The 16250-nt window shown below is 40.1% G+C and overlaps 1 protein-coding gene across 10 annotated transcripts in view; it reads right to left on the reverse strand.

Moving 5' to 3' along the window:
- Positions 1 to 822: 822 nt before the first annotated feature.
- The window catches only part of LOC137295893 (uncharacterized), a 69236-nt gene continuing 53808 nt past the window's right edge, over positions 823 to 16250 (reverse strand). For 9 of the 10 annotated variants that reach the window (XM_067827472.1, XM_067827503.1, XM_067827530.1 and 6 more), the window contains one exon: positions 823 to 3215. In XM_067827472.1, the coding sequence (XP_067683573.1) occupies positions 1602 to 3215 (1614 nt within the window). In that variant the 3' untranslated portion in view covers positions 823 to 1601. Of the gene's footprint in view, positions 3216 to 16009; positions 16153 to 16250 lie in introns of those variants that run through there. The other variant, XM_067827521.1, reaches the window with a different exon arrangement.

Below are 16250 nucleotides of genomic sequence, written 5' to 3' on the forward strand. Positions count from 1 at the left end.
TATCAACATTTTCCACATTGACGATAAATTGCACCAACAAAACGAATCGTTTATATCCAGGAATACCAATTCTTTTTGAAACAAAGTCTAAAATATGGGGGTACCATATTTTCAATCACTGCTTCGAGATCATGAGAGCAGCAGAGGCCCATCTTGACAACAAGTAATGACGGGTGTTGGAGAAAAGGATATCGATATCTGCAAGAAACCGGAAGTACACCTTGTTACAGGTCACAAGTGTTGTCCACTCCAGTATGGCTAAACGTGTAACTCAACATCCGTCCCCAGGACCGAAGCCGATTGAAAACGACTCGGGCCCAAAGCTTTTGATTCCTCAGGTCCTTATGACCGACTGCTTTTTCAATAACTAAGAATATTATTTACTTACGAAAACATAGGGCCTACACATTCTGATTAGGATCCACAACTTTTTGTGGTTTTCAACCCTTAGGGCCTGCATCTTTTCTGAATTAAAGTCATCGTATCCCAATTACGTAGATCAATGTTTTTTTTACCACTGGATTGTTTGGTCGAGACTTTAGTATACTCTAGTCTAGTCAGTCTCCTCTGCAGTGCTAATTCCTAAATGGAGGAAGTCAACATTTACTCAGGAATATCCCACATCACATAGGCTCCTTTCCCATTTAAATGGGTTTATTTGTCACAATCAAAATTATATACATATTCAGGGACAAATAGTTAGTTTAAGCGCGGCCATATAGCATGGATATTACTGACTGTGGCCAGTTGTGTTACACATGGCAAACATATGGACAGATCTAGTTTGGCTCAATAATAGAACTGACAAAAATAAGCGGACTCTTTGTGTACGTAATACTTTTATTTTCATTTAATAGCATAGCCATTGAAAACATGAACACCAAACAGATTGGTTTCCTTAAAATACTCCGGTAGTTACCTTGATAGAAAAGTGAGATTTGATGAAAATATTGCACTCCAGCTTCATTGCACTGCTGACGACAAAAACCTCACTGAGTGGTAGACTCACAGATCACACGTTCAATCTTGTTAATAGATCTGGGTACATGGATGAAAGACACGGGAGACTAACCAATCACCACCGAGTCTATTGCTGTGACGTCAAAGTGACGTCACAGAAGTAGTTGTTATAGCAACCAGACGACACACACATCTGTCGTTCAATCTAAACTGAAACAAAATAATAAGTTACATTAATAAATACGACATATTTCTCTGTGTATAACAGTCACCTTAGTAAGAAGCACTCAATGGCAAGATATATATATCAAAAATTGAGAAATCCTAAACTCCCTTCAAAAGGTGAACGGCGCGAGCGCAAATAACCATGAGATATGATCCCAAGTGGAAGGATTTGAACCTTTCGGGCAGTGAAACATGTCGCTATCACAGGCAACAATTCCTTGTTAGAAGTGTTACATCAATTGCCATTATACAAGTCGGTCACATCACGAATGTACAGTCATACACAGACACAAGTATACCCTGGTTGAGTCTCATCAGCCATCACCGAGTTAATCATCAATACTGCTCATAAACCTGCTCCATTGGTCAAATGACGAAAAGAAAACAAATAACACAATCCCTAAACAACAACGTCATTACGCCTTAAGACTCTCTTCAACCTGCAGCTCTATGAGATCAACAAGGCGTAGTCTTCCTTTACTCTCGCCATTATAGATCTTCTTTATCTCCGTGTTGCACGGCTTAAAAGGAACATCAATCCGCTCTACCAGAACCTTTGAGATCAAATAGTCCAGGGCGGGCATCTTCAAGCCCCCGGATGTAGCCACACCGGAAGTAGCCGTTCCACTGTCCGTCAAATCGATGTTTTCCTTTTCCTGCGCTTCCAATTTCCCGGACAAATGTCGTTTGCTGCCATCATGGGACCGCCTGAGCGAAGCTTCTCTCAGATCAGGATCTTGTATTGTCCGAACCGATTCGTTGTGGAATGTTTTGGGGCTCCGTGTCACTCGAATGGACGTGTACGGAGCTCTAGGGACCAAAATCGGCGAACCAGAGCTCCTTGAGATAGCCGACAATGAAGAAGAGTGAGAGTTCGATCTGGGTGGGACTGCAGACTTAGAGATGAGTGGAACAGTTGAGGCGAAGGAGTGCCCTACAGTCCTTGTTGTTTGTAAACAAGTGGCGCCAGTGGATATCTGCGCCGTTCTTCCTGAATTAGGCTGGGTGGATTTGCTGGTCCCTGAGAGCGAACCTGCTGTGGTTGGTTTCGGAACCGCACTCCCAATACCTGTGGATTTTAGTGTATCAACGGATGGCTGGTGCGCTGTGGTTGGAGACGAAGGATGGCCGTGGGAGGTCGGTGTGTCCACGAAGGGTCTCCAATGCATCCTGGGTCCCTCTACCAAGTCCCTGTTCCAATCTCTACAGGGACGAACCCAAGGAGAAGATGCGTTCATGTCACCGTGCCAAGGTCGTCGTATAGGTCTGCACCCTTCTTCGATGTTTCCGCAAGGCTTCCACAAGCTACCCCGCGTTGTTCCAAAGTTGCTGAGATCAAGGAACGACTGTGCACAGTGCTCGCGACTTTCATAACTTTCATAATACTTTGGCGAAAGACTGTAGTTAACACTGGGGTGATCGATATGCGTTCGGGCACAAGTCTGAAACACAGGTTTGAATTTGCTTTGAGCAACTGGAGAAATAGCTTCAAACGGAACGTGTTCTGCGTTAGTATCCATCCGTTCTTCGTCGTCAATGGCCCGATTATAGTGTAAGGCCCCTTCCACTTCGCTCTGCCGACACATGTCATGCTTTGGCACGGCAACGCGGTCATAGCAAATGTGCTGGCTCTCGTATGCACCGTTTCTATCAATAAATCTCGACTTTAAAGTCATTTCACTATGGGAATCGGAAAACAAAGGGCGATCTCCATTTGATGGAGGGGGCCCGTACTTCCCGCCATTATACACCGAGTTTCCGCCACCCGTTCGCTGCCGGGTACCATGGTTGTTACATCCACAGTCTTTGATGAGGCACAGTGGAGAGTCCTGCCCATGATGTTTCTCCCCAGAAGGCACCTGCCCGGGGCAAGGAGACTCCATGAGCTCGCGGGGTTTCATGCTCAGATCAAGCGGCTGGTCGTCTTCCATCTCAAGCTCAAACGTCTGCATCTGAGGTTCAGTGGCCTGAAGGTGACTCTTCCAGGGAGGCGAATCTTCTTCTCTCAAACCCCAGCACCCCGGCACCACCTGGAGAAGAAACAAATCAGAGTTTCAGAACATGACTGGAATGTTATCTATGCACGAGTGGGTGATTAAGCTGGGTTTTACATCAATTTTAGCAGCATTCCAAAAATATCACGGCGGGGGACATCAGGAATGGCCATTACACACTGTACACGTGTCAGGAATCGAACGCGGCTATTCGGCATGACGAGCGGACGCTTTGACAACTTGGATACCCCATCGACCCATCTATACAGGAGGCTTAAGGTACAGTCTCTTAACTCCAACTTATCATTTCATTTGTCAGTAAAAACAACGTTTTCTTTCTTACGAATTCTGAGAAACATATGAAACAGATATTGCTCCTCGTGGTTTTCAACTGTCGTGTTAGACAGCCGAGTTCAGTGTGCTACGTTATTCTACAAGAGCTCGACAGACATTCCGTTTCACCTCACCAACATATGAGGTTTGTATGTTATTGATGTTACACATCGAAATTGGATACCAGAAAGCATAGTATTGATAATTATAATCAAAGACATGTTCATAATCAGTGACCACTGCAGTTACTATTGAATCCTACATACAATAGTGAATGAGTGAGTATGGTATTACGCCGCTTTTAATAATATTCCAGCAATAACAAAGCGGGGTACGTCAGAAATGGGCTTTACATATTGTACCCATTTGAGGAATCGAACCCGGGGTTTCGGTGTGACGAGCGGACGCGTTAACCACTGGGCTACCCGACCGGTCCCATCCATTTTAATGAGGCACACGTATATATACCACTTTCGCTGACATGAGTAGATATAGATACAGTTATAACCACTGACCATTGTCACCATGGAGGCAAACACGATCACTGACCATTGCTATCATGGAGGCAAACACGATCACTGACCAGCAGTTACAACCACTGACCTTTTCTAATCAAGAAGACGTACTAACACCGGTAGTCGTTATCTATGATGCACATAACTGCTACCACTGACCATTGTAAGAAGAAGATCCAGGTGTAATGATTTTGTTTGTTGTTTAACGGCGCAAAATGCCAGCTTTATAGTGGTCGGCTTCTAGGGGGTTAAAATAATATCCACGTAAGACCAGATTCACTGGCTAAGAACGATAGGTTATGTTGGGGAGGATTAAACATTGAGCCAGTGAGGGAACCAGTCAGGGGTCCCTTTGGTGGTACTCTTCTTCTTCTTCATCATCATCATCATCATCATCATCATCATCATCACTTTTGTGCATGATGAATTAATACTCTTTTGTAGAAAACAGTTATTAGTCCTAGGCCTGTTGCTAGCATATAAGTGCATCTGACATTTCTGGCGTCACACGATACACTTCCGCAGGTGTCACTCATACAAAAACAGCAAGATGGACCAGTTGGATCATTAATGAAGTTGTAAAATATGTTGTTTAACATTAAATATATACAAATATTGTTTTAGGTTGTCTTGTAAACGTTAATCCATATTTACAATGGAGTGTTATCGAACATCATCTATCTAACCTTCTCAAAAATTCTGCATGTGTGCACGACAGCATGTTACGCTACTGCACGCCTATATCTTAAACGTACATAATGTATATCGTATTTATCTATTTTTAATGATTTATTTATTTAAGTTCCAAATGTTACATAATTTTGATAATTTAGAAATTTTTTTTCTTTAAATGGACACAATGGTGTAAATTCACGGTTGTTTCTTACATATGCGATTTTACAAACGGTTTGCCAAATAAATGTTACATTTGTGTATGACTGTTGAGAGATTGATTGTAAAATAATTGACATCACTATCAGAACTTAAAGTAGAAGGGCGCCCATCCCGAACCATGTCTCTGTCTATCTGACGTCTTCCTCTCATACAGAAAATGGACCGTTAAACTGATCAAGAGTCATTGATTGAGTGGACATTTTCAGAATCCTCCTTCTCCTGGAGGTCGGATCTGCAGATCAGTTTCTGATCAACGAATACATTTGGTTCATATTTCTGTGCTCCATCCATACCATGTAAAGTTATTCAGACACTCATCTCATGGATTTCAAGTCACGCTTGTATCCAAAATCTTGCCATGGTAGTGTACCCTATTCGAGTCTCGTTCACTTGGCATTTGACGTTTAACATGACATCAATAAACAAACGGTTTTATATAAAAATACGTACATACGAAACATGTTGAGAAATGACTAGCATACTGAACGCAAGTGTCAGTTGTGTTTAATGTGAGTACTGACTTCATGTATGTACTGAAAACAAAGTAAACATATCATGACCTTCATACTTCAAATAAGTCTAATGAATTAAAAAATACAGAAGTGAATCACCCCAACAGAAAAAAATGAAACAATGAAATACTTTCTTCAAATTCGTTTGGTAATATATTTCACATTAATGCTTTATTCGACAGTGACCTGTGGCAATTGCCAAACGATTAGACTATATGTAAATGAAAAATCCCTTTGAAATTAAAGTATTTTCATCATGTCGAGAACAATATTCCAACGCTCCCTGTTAATAGATATTGATATTGGACATATATATTGTACGGCAATTATGAAACATGGCAGAACGAACTAAGTGACACATTGCAAGTTTATACGTGTATAACATGAGCCTACAATTACGAAATAATGACAAAGGTACGTTTAACACACATACGGTAATCGGATGAATAATACCTAAAGATCTGAATATGCAATTACACGATAAACAGACTAGACAAAGTGCGTTGACATACCTGGAGAACCTGTGCATAAAACACCCTGACAGCATTGCGTCTCCTAGGTCATCGTGACACGGTGTAACCTCTATTTCGATCAACAGATAACAGTTGGTGTACACTATCTCGGCCAGGTTCACAGACACGGACAGAAGGAATAATCTTAATTGCTGTGATACTTTCTAGTGTTGCTCTATGGTTATACACACTGCATAACCCCCAGAGAGTGTGATGAACGGTGGGACTGAATACGTATTAATTATATATAATTCCCGAAAATATTTGTAATTATCTGTCGTCACATATTCCATGGAGAATATAAGACAAATGATTGTTAAAGTTACATGAACTTATCGGTGAATGTAGGTGATGGAAAAAGGGTAAACACGCCCTTAAAGGCTTGATGTTCTTTCATGTTCGAGGATATCTAAGGAATTGTGTTTCCCCTAGACACAATTGTGCGCTTGAAGGAAGGCATTGAAATACTGACTTGTGCGAATATATTGATTAGGGTTGGTGATACAAATGAAGTGGACACATGATGTAATAATCATAGCACGACATTATGAACTTGTTACAAAATCAAAATTAAATATATTGACGCTTTGCGTTTGCCTGACAAGAGATAGTGACACGCGACAAGAACTTGCAACTGTACCTGCAATGGTGGAACACTGTTTCTATGTACAGAAGACACTTTGATATCTGTCTATCTCCGGGTGGCAATCACTCATTTGTTCACCCGTCCGCCCATCGACTCATCTGTCAATCCATTCCCCCACCCACCCATCCACCAATACATCCATACATCCGTCCCCTCAACCATTCATTCATTACGCCACCCATCAATCCATATACCAATACATCCACCCCCTCACACATCCATCCTTCCATCAATCAATTCACACATCCGTCCATCATCAATACATCCATCCGTTACCTCACCCACTCATTCATTACTGCACCCATCAATCCATATACCAATACATCCACCCCCTCACACATCCATCCTTCCATCAATCAATCCATACATCCGTCCATCATCAATACATCCATCCGTCACCTCACCCACTCATTCATTACTGCACCCATCAATCCATATACCAATACATCCACCCCCTCACACATCCATCCTTCCATCAATCAATCCATACATCCGTCCATTCATCAATACCTCCATTCGCCCGCTCAAAGGAGGATATTACACATGGCCCTTGTCTTTAACAACACTGAAGGTCCGTTCTGTCCACGGTTGTTCATCTTTATCTAATTAAAGTGTAACTAAATGCATTGCTGATGCACGCGTGTTATCCCAGTGATCCACCCAATCCAAACCCCAACCCCGACTTTCACACACCTGCCCAGAGCAAACGCCGCCGGCATGGCACTTACTAAATTTTTCGCCGATGTGACGGATAGATCAACCCATCATGTGCATTTCTTACTAGTATACACAGGTTTGCTCGGAAACATCCGAATAAAGAAGAATGTTAAACTCCCCAAAATGGATTGAGGTTTATGTATTCACAAATGATACAGCAACACAGCTGTGACACCAAAAACAATGGTGTAGTTCATAAATGTAAAAATACGCCTAGTTTAACTTCGAATGAATATGTGGTATAAACACCAGTGGCAGGTCCTGTTACCGATTTGGACAGCCCAAAAGCAGCTTGAATTTCAAGCAGGCCGTTTCAGGTCACTTTTCCTACATACAATTTGATTTCCTAGACTTCATACAGAAATGGGATTACTTCTGGTAATGACAAACGTGATTGCTTAACCTTATATTTTGTTGTGTAATGAAAAGACTATATATTTTTTAAAATACATAAGAAATAAACCAATCCTGTATAAGCTGTCCCTATTTTGCAAATTGGATAAAGGAATTGATCTCTTTGAGAACTGGGCACCTCATCTGTAAACTTTTCGCCTCAAGACAAAACATTTACTTCTAAACGGGTAATCGTACTGACTGACTAAAATGCACGAAGTGTTTTAAAAAATCTGGCTGCATAATTGATGAAACATATCAATACCAAACTTGAAAACAATATGCATAACAAGCATAAAAACTCCAGCATAACAGTACTACCCTAACACAGTCACCAATCCACATTCATGTCTCTAACCTCCATCTCCACGCACACCCACCCCATCCCTATAAACCCACCCCTACACGTCCACATCATCTACACTCTCCCCCTCCCTCGTTTTCCACACATGTACAAATATGTATGGACAAAGCATATATATTCAAAACAAAAATAATTTGTAATAATTCACAATGCGTGAAATTTTTTTTTCCGAAAGATATTTCCAGTGTGACCAGCTATCTAACTAGATTCTAAGCGATGGCAACGCAGTCGTGCATGTCAAATTAACGCAACAGACGTGACAGAGTTTCGTGGTCTGGGTGTGCTCTAGCGACGTTCTTAATATTTACAAAGTTAACCTATTAAAAGTTTGCCCTGCACCCTGTTAACTTGTTGTGCAATGTTGGGATACAAAAGCATTCGCCCTGTCACTATGCGTATAACTGCAAACATTTTAAGACAGAAACTAGTAGTCACACCCACGGGTATTCGTTTTAGTATGCACTTAGGCCTAAACTCCACGGATAACAGCTTCTTTATTATGACGAACATTTATAAGTGCATGTAAGAACAACTAAAGTAGCTGAGAATCAAACAAATGGTCTTACCAACTGAATGATGGACAAACTGCCTTACCAAGTGAGCTATGGACAAACTGTCTCACCAACTGAGCTATAGACAAATGGTCCTAACAACTAAGAAACGGTCAAATGTCATTACCAACTCGGCAAAATATCATTACCAACTGAGAAATTGTCCAATGCAATTCCAGTTGAGACGTGGATGAATGTCATTAAGATTAAGCAATGGATAAATGGTCTTGCCAACTGAATAATTAATGCGCAAAGTAATATAATGACAAAGTGGACAAACGTTATTACCAACCGTGCAATGGGTAAATGTTATTTCCTTTTGAGCAATGGGAACATGTTATTACCAACCGAGCAATGGGCAAATGTTATTTCCTTTTGAGCAATGGACAAATCTTATTATCAACCGAGCAATGGGCAAATGTTCTTTCCTTTTGAGCAATGGGCAAATGTTATTACCACCCGAGCAATGGACACATGTTATTACCAACCGAGCAATGGGTAAATGTTATTCCCTTTTGAGCAATGGACAAATGTTATTACCTGCTTAGCAGTGGGAAAAGGTATTACCTGCTGAGCAGCAGACACATGCTACTGCCAACGAAGTAATGGATAAAAGCGCTTTCCAACTAAGAAATTGAGAACTGTAGTTACCCACCGTGCAATGCACAAACGTTAATACCAACTGTGAAAATGACAAATGCCACTCAGCCACACACACCTCCATACACGCCATCTTGCTATGGTGCTATGGTAGGTATAAATTTAAATAGGGCTCTCAAAGTAGAATAAGTCTGATTCCGGATATGGTCTGGCATCATGAACGACACCAGAACTAAATTCTGTAGAACAATATTGATATGTCAACCTGGCTGACGAGATAAGTGTTGAGTTTGGCGAGCAGGTACAAGGACCTTTCTGAACGATGGGGAACAAAGGCAGTCTTGCTATCTATTCAGACGTGATACGGGGTATAACTCATCCCGTTTTTGTATCATTTTCAGGAGGTACATTGGGTCAGATTGCCCTTCACAAGAGGCGTATAAACACCTCCGCGCCAGCGCTCTCTGCGAGATAAACTCAAAGTTTTCCTAAGATGCACAAACAATTTCCCTGTGTTTTCAGAGGAGAATGTGTCCAGGTTTCCCCACTGACCTGTTTACGTTTCGGTCGGATGCACTGTCACAAGTGATGCTACAAAACAGTTGCACATATGTAATCATATTTGATGGGGCAATGTTTACACAGAAAACAGGTTGTTTGCTGAGGCATACCCAGGACAGGAGACTCACAAGTTTGATAGGCCATACACAATGACATGCAGTGTATCAGCCTGCATGGCAAACATTAACGTGGAATTTGACATTTCCCGATAGTTTCTCAACCTAAATGCAGAAAATATGCTTGAAAATGATTTGGGACTGCCGTGGCTAAGAGAACGGGCCAAGGGCAGTGTGGAAGTGCTTGAACCACTGAATATCTTGTGAATAGGAGAGCAACTGATTCATACACATGACAGGATATAATATAGAACACACTTTATGGATGACAACTTTATATTCTGTGAGTGCGATGTTTCGATACAGCTTCTTGTAACATTATACCTGCTGGACAAGGGTACAAGAATCTACATTGAAACGTCACACTCATGAAATAAAGAAGTCAGACGAAGGCAGGGTGGGTGGGGAAGTAGGCAGGTAGGTAGTTAGGAATATAGCGTGTTCTATATTGTAGTTCCGAACTTCTAAATGCCACCCAAACAGGTTATGATAGGATATGCAACTACGGTCGTTCTGGCAGGTCTGGATGTAAATACTCGTATACGGTTCAGGCAAGAGACAAAAACAGACTGCATGGCTAAAAAGCCAGACTACGCTAAGATTCGAAGCCTGGCTTTGGTCTAACGACGTTTCAGATATATTCCAGTAATATCCGAGATCGAATCAGAAATAGGTAGGTAAATTAGGTAGTTAAATTAGGTAGGTGGCAGGGTGGAAGGTGGGTAGGTAGGTGTTTAGGTAGATGGGTAGGTTGGTAGGTGGGTAGGTGGGAAGGTAGGCGAGTGGGTGGGTGTTTGGGAGGGTTTGTAGGTAGGTGGGTAAATTAGGTAGGTGGGTGGATGGAAGAATATGTAGGTAAATTAGGTAGGTGGATGGGAGGGTTGATCGACAAGGAGGCAGACAGGCATATGATCATGGTTAAAAATCCCATCAACATTAACTCATGTTTCAACATAAACCAAATGATGGCATGGGTATTCAACTGTATGATGCCACAACCTAACTGCTGCATCCCAAATGATGCTCAACAACGAACACTGCACATGGACAGTAAGCATCCCGACAACTGATCACGTGCAAGTAAGACACAGCTGTAGCACGAAGGCAGAAAATGTCGAAATCAATTATGCAAAACTCATATCTAAGGTCAGACAATCACATTGCAATAAACGGTCTATTTGAGCATGCATAATAAAAAATAATTACTTTCTCTCTTTTTTTCGTGATCACATAAGCATGCATATACTCATTACTGCACATCTTGCAACAAAACACACCATAGTTCAACTCAGTACAACTCATATGAAGTCAAGGTCGATGACAACAAACAATGGCTGTTCCGCGCAATTACAACAGCAGATTCTGGTAATTTACGTTCATATTAACCCATTTCAATAATATTCAACCAACCTCAGATTCAACAATTCTACGCAGTACAACGACGGATTCTAGTTATTTTCGTTTACATAAAACCATTTCCATAATATTGGACTGACCATTTCATTTCCATATGAGAAGGTACATCCAGCGTTGAACAAAAAACTGTTTTTCACAGCATTTCATACTTAGATGAAAAAGACTCAAATTCCAGAGCGTCACGTATTGTGTATTGGTCAGTAATGGTGCTCATGTAGTATGGTCAGCTTGTCACCCGTCATACGATCAAACATATACCGACAGTTACCAACACCCTGGCATAGTGAAACTTTTTCTGTGGTATGTTATCGGAATGGACATTTTTCAAATGCAACTACATTATTTGTTTTACCATTTTCTAGAACGACATATGCTGGATATCCACACTAGTCTACACCTACTGAAGCATGTCATGCATGGTGCTGCCAGATATAAGTACACATTACCTGGTGACCCTCTTCACAAAAGACTCTACAAGATTCAGCCTCTTACATTAATAAGCGCAGGTTCCTTAAATTATAACAACGCTTCAAGAAATGGTTATATTATATATTTACATTAACATGTGTCTTTAAACAAGAACAATGTCCCTTTGATACTAAAGTGAAGCTAAAAGTGTATCAGAATACACACGCACTCATGCACTCACTCTCGCACGCACGCACACACGCTCACGTACACACAAAGGTTTGAAGATCCTTAGCACAGATATAATTTCGTGATTTCTATATACTATATACAATGCTACATGATTATTTTCTCACAAGATTTCCACAGCGGAATGAACAGTCTAAGGTCTCCTAGTCATCGTATTGAAATTTTTATTGTAAACTATTTTTCTGTTGAAATATATTCATTTTGTTCATTTTAGCGACTACGGTTTGGCCTCGTGATCTCATGTCTTTCCATCGGCAAATTTGTTTGCGTGTATGTTTCGATCAAAACAAATTGTCATTAACTGCAATATGCCACGCTCACTAGCATGCTACTGCTTCCCTATTGGCTGAATATAGCAGTGGGCGGAGCTTGTGTTGAATTGAAGCCCTGAGAGGGGTCAAAGATTCCGTATTCCATTTTAACACAAATGCTTGAACAGGTAGATTGTGGATGCATTTATGTCACAGAATTGCTTTCACAAGATGACGCTTATATTTCGATTTTCACTCAGCATATATTGCACAGATCGATATGTTTCGTATCCATTTTAAGACGGTCAGTACATTTTCCTGATTTTGTGGGGTGGTATTGCGAGTCGATGATTGTTAGAAGAACGCATCTATCTCCATTTTTTTCATTTTATAGAAAATATTTCCTACCCATCAAAAGTGACAGTAGTAATAGTCCCTAATGTAAGTACAGCCACGTATTTCATTCAACTATTCTAAACTAGATTTTGCAAAATGTTCCCTACTGTTTAAACGTACGGTTTAGTTATGAACTGATCCGTTGTAAAACAAACTCGTACCGCTTGTCAAGAGTTAAATAAATTATGAAACTCTGTGACAACTGGCGAACTCTTAATACAAGTTTAGACCAAAAACGCAGCTGTTCACATGCGCAATATTTGCGCATGCTTTTAATAAATTTGATGTATGACCCTTGTGCAGTTCACCTGAATAATATTTGCAGTTGGTTCCCCCATGTTTGTTGAGAAATCCAATTTTGTACATACATGACATATAGAGAGCGCTTTCATCGAGTCTAAACTTTTATAGGTAGTATATATTCCTTCAGATATTATAAACATAACACGGTCAGTTAATGTGTGTGAATAACACTCTATATGTGCAACTACGATTACACCTCTAAATATTCTATCAATATATACAGTCTATAATTTCCACACGCTTGTAAGAACCAACTGGGTTGAAAAGATTACAGTTAAGTTAATGTACAGGGCGAATTTTGTAATAATATCTGTTGCGTGAGTATGTCGTAAATGATTATTTGACTTTACATATTCAGATTAATGCAGTAATTAATCACGCAATAATATTCATTGCTGTATACACACTTGTGTTTCTCATATCAGACACTATACTCAACGTGTCTTTGGATAAGCCTGAGATTGGCATAAACTTCTGATACAGAAAATGCTACATGACATGATTTTGGTTCCATTCACTGGAACATAGGGTTTATGTGGACGGATGAAACCTCAAGCAAAGGTGTTGACATGGTTGGTTATACAATCTCAGTATCTCATGTTCTCGATGCTTGCTAACATGGTTGATTAGCTTTACATTTTTCGTATCCCCGTTTGGCGTTCACCACTGTAATTTTCACACCTCGCTCTGACTTGGAAGGGGGCAGGAAGCGATTTAAAGTAGACTAACACTTAGTCTCAGGCGTGAACATAGTCTACTTTAAAATTATATCCATAAATTGTGTGAAAAAAGACCACAGAGACATTCTTCTGAAAATGTGATCTACACTGGCCACATATTTTAGAACTGCTCGGGCTGTAGTGTGTATATTTGTTTGAGGGTCTGTATGTGGCAGGCTGAATGTACGGCTACATCGTGGGTGTTCATATCTGTGATATATCTTTATACACATATAAAGACGTATCACTGTCTTAGCCTCTGCCATCACGGTGTCACAAATGTGTGAGTATGGTTTTTCGCCGCCTTTAGCAATATTCAAGCAATATCACGGCGGCGAACACAAAAAATTGTACCCATGGGGGGAATCAAACCCAGGCGTTCGGCATGACGAGCGAATGCTTTAACAATTAGGCTATCATACCGGCCTGGTAACACGAGGAAACACACATGGCTGTTACAAAACTATGGGGTAGCGAGCACAGGTTTTGGTTATTTGTTGTTTTACGCCGCTCTACTCAACTACTCTACTCTATGACAATCCTGTGATCAACAACATGAGCATCAATCTACGCAACTGGGATATTATGACACATGTCAACCAATTCTCACAACCCGACCCCGTTATTCTTAATACACGCATGAGTTGCTGAAGATCAGTTCTCACCCACATCTTCATTCGCATATGTGCGCATATATGCATACAGAATACTAGATATATGAATATAGAATCCACACATGCACATATACACATACAGAATTACTAGATATATGAATAGAGAATTAATCATATACATATACGAAATTACTAGCCAAATGAACAGAGAATCTACTATACGCAAATATACATACAGAATTACTTGACCGATAAATAGAGAATCTATCACACATACAGACATGCAGAATTGCTAGATAGATGAATAGAGAATCTACCTACACATATACACATCCTGAATTACTAGGTGAACAGAGAATCTACCTACACACATATACACTTATAGAATACTAGGTAGATGAATACGGAATCTACCCCCACACCGAATTATTAGATAAATGAATAGAGAATCTACCATACACAAATATACATACAGAATTACTAGACAGATCAATAGAGAATCTACTATACACATACAGAATTACTGGATAGATTCATAGATAATCTACCATACACATATACACATAAAGAATTCTCGCTACAGGAATAGAGAATCTCCACACAGGTACACACATACAGAATACTAGATAGATGAATAGAGACTCTCCCCACAAACATATATAAACACACATTATACTAGATAGATTAATTAGGAATCTACCCACACACATATATACACATACATAATACTAGATACTTGACTAGAGAATCTACCCACACACATATATACACATACATAATACTAGATACTTGACTAGAGAATCTACCCATACACATATGCACATACAGAATTACTAGCTTGACGAAGGGAGAATCTACCCACACACATTTAACCCTTAACGTTTTAACAGATAGATGAGTAGAGAATATACCAACACTCATGTACACAGACAGAATACTAGATAGATGAGTAGAGAATATACCAACACTCAAATACACAGACAGAATACTAGATAGATGAGTAGAGAATATACCAACACTCATATACACAGACAGAATACTAGATACATGAGTTGAGAATATACCAACACTCATGTACACAGACAGAATACTAGATAGATGAGTAGAGAATATACCAACACTCATATACACAGACAGAATACTAGATAGATGAGTAGAGAATATACAACACACATATACACAAACAGAATATTAGATAGATGAGTAGAAAATATACCCACACACATATACACAAACAGAATACTAGATAGATGAGTAGAGAATATACCAACACACACATACACAAACAGAATACTAGATAGATGAGTAGAGAATATACCAACACACATATACACAAACAAAATATTAGATAGATGAGTAGAGAATATACCCACTCACATACACAGACAGAATACTAGATAGATGAGTAGAGAATATACCAACACACATGTACACAAACAGAATATTAGATAGATGAGTAGAGAATATACCCACACACATATACACAAACAGAATATTAGGTAGATGAGTAGAGAATATACCCACACACATATACACAAACAGAATATTAGATAGATGAGTAGAGAAGACACAATAACCCCACACAGAACACGACATAGACGAAGACGAAGGGAGTCGATCTGCACGCACGTAAACAGACAGAGAATTACAACACAGTCGACACGCCTTGGCCTACCCGCTGAGTCGAACATTTCCAGACATGCATACGTTCACATTACCAAGTAGACTAAAGCAAAAACAACTTAAATTTCGTTACATACAGTGAATGATCCTTCGGCAAACACTCGTGACACTGCCTAGCATGCACCGAAACACAAGTCGGGAACTAGATTGGCCGTCTACTATCGGCAATGTAAGGTATTGTTACTGACACAGGTCATTGTGACCTCAGTCCTCATCCAGTAAAACAAATCACGCGAGAACACGCATAACGATGAATAAAACTATCGACTTTAGAGAGCTATACAGTAACAGCTGCCTGTACAGACACATATACTTCCT

The sequence above is a fragment of the Haliotis asinina genome, chromosome 1, assembly GCF_037392515.1.
Source record: "Haliotis asinina isolate JCU_RB_2024 chromosome 1, JCU_Hal_asi_v2, whole genome shotgun sequence".
Lineage (NCBI taxonomy): Eukaryota > Metazoa > Mollusca > Gastropoda > Lepetellida > Haliotidae > Haliotis > Haliotis asinina.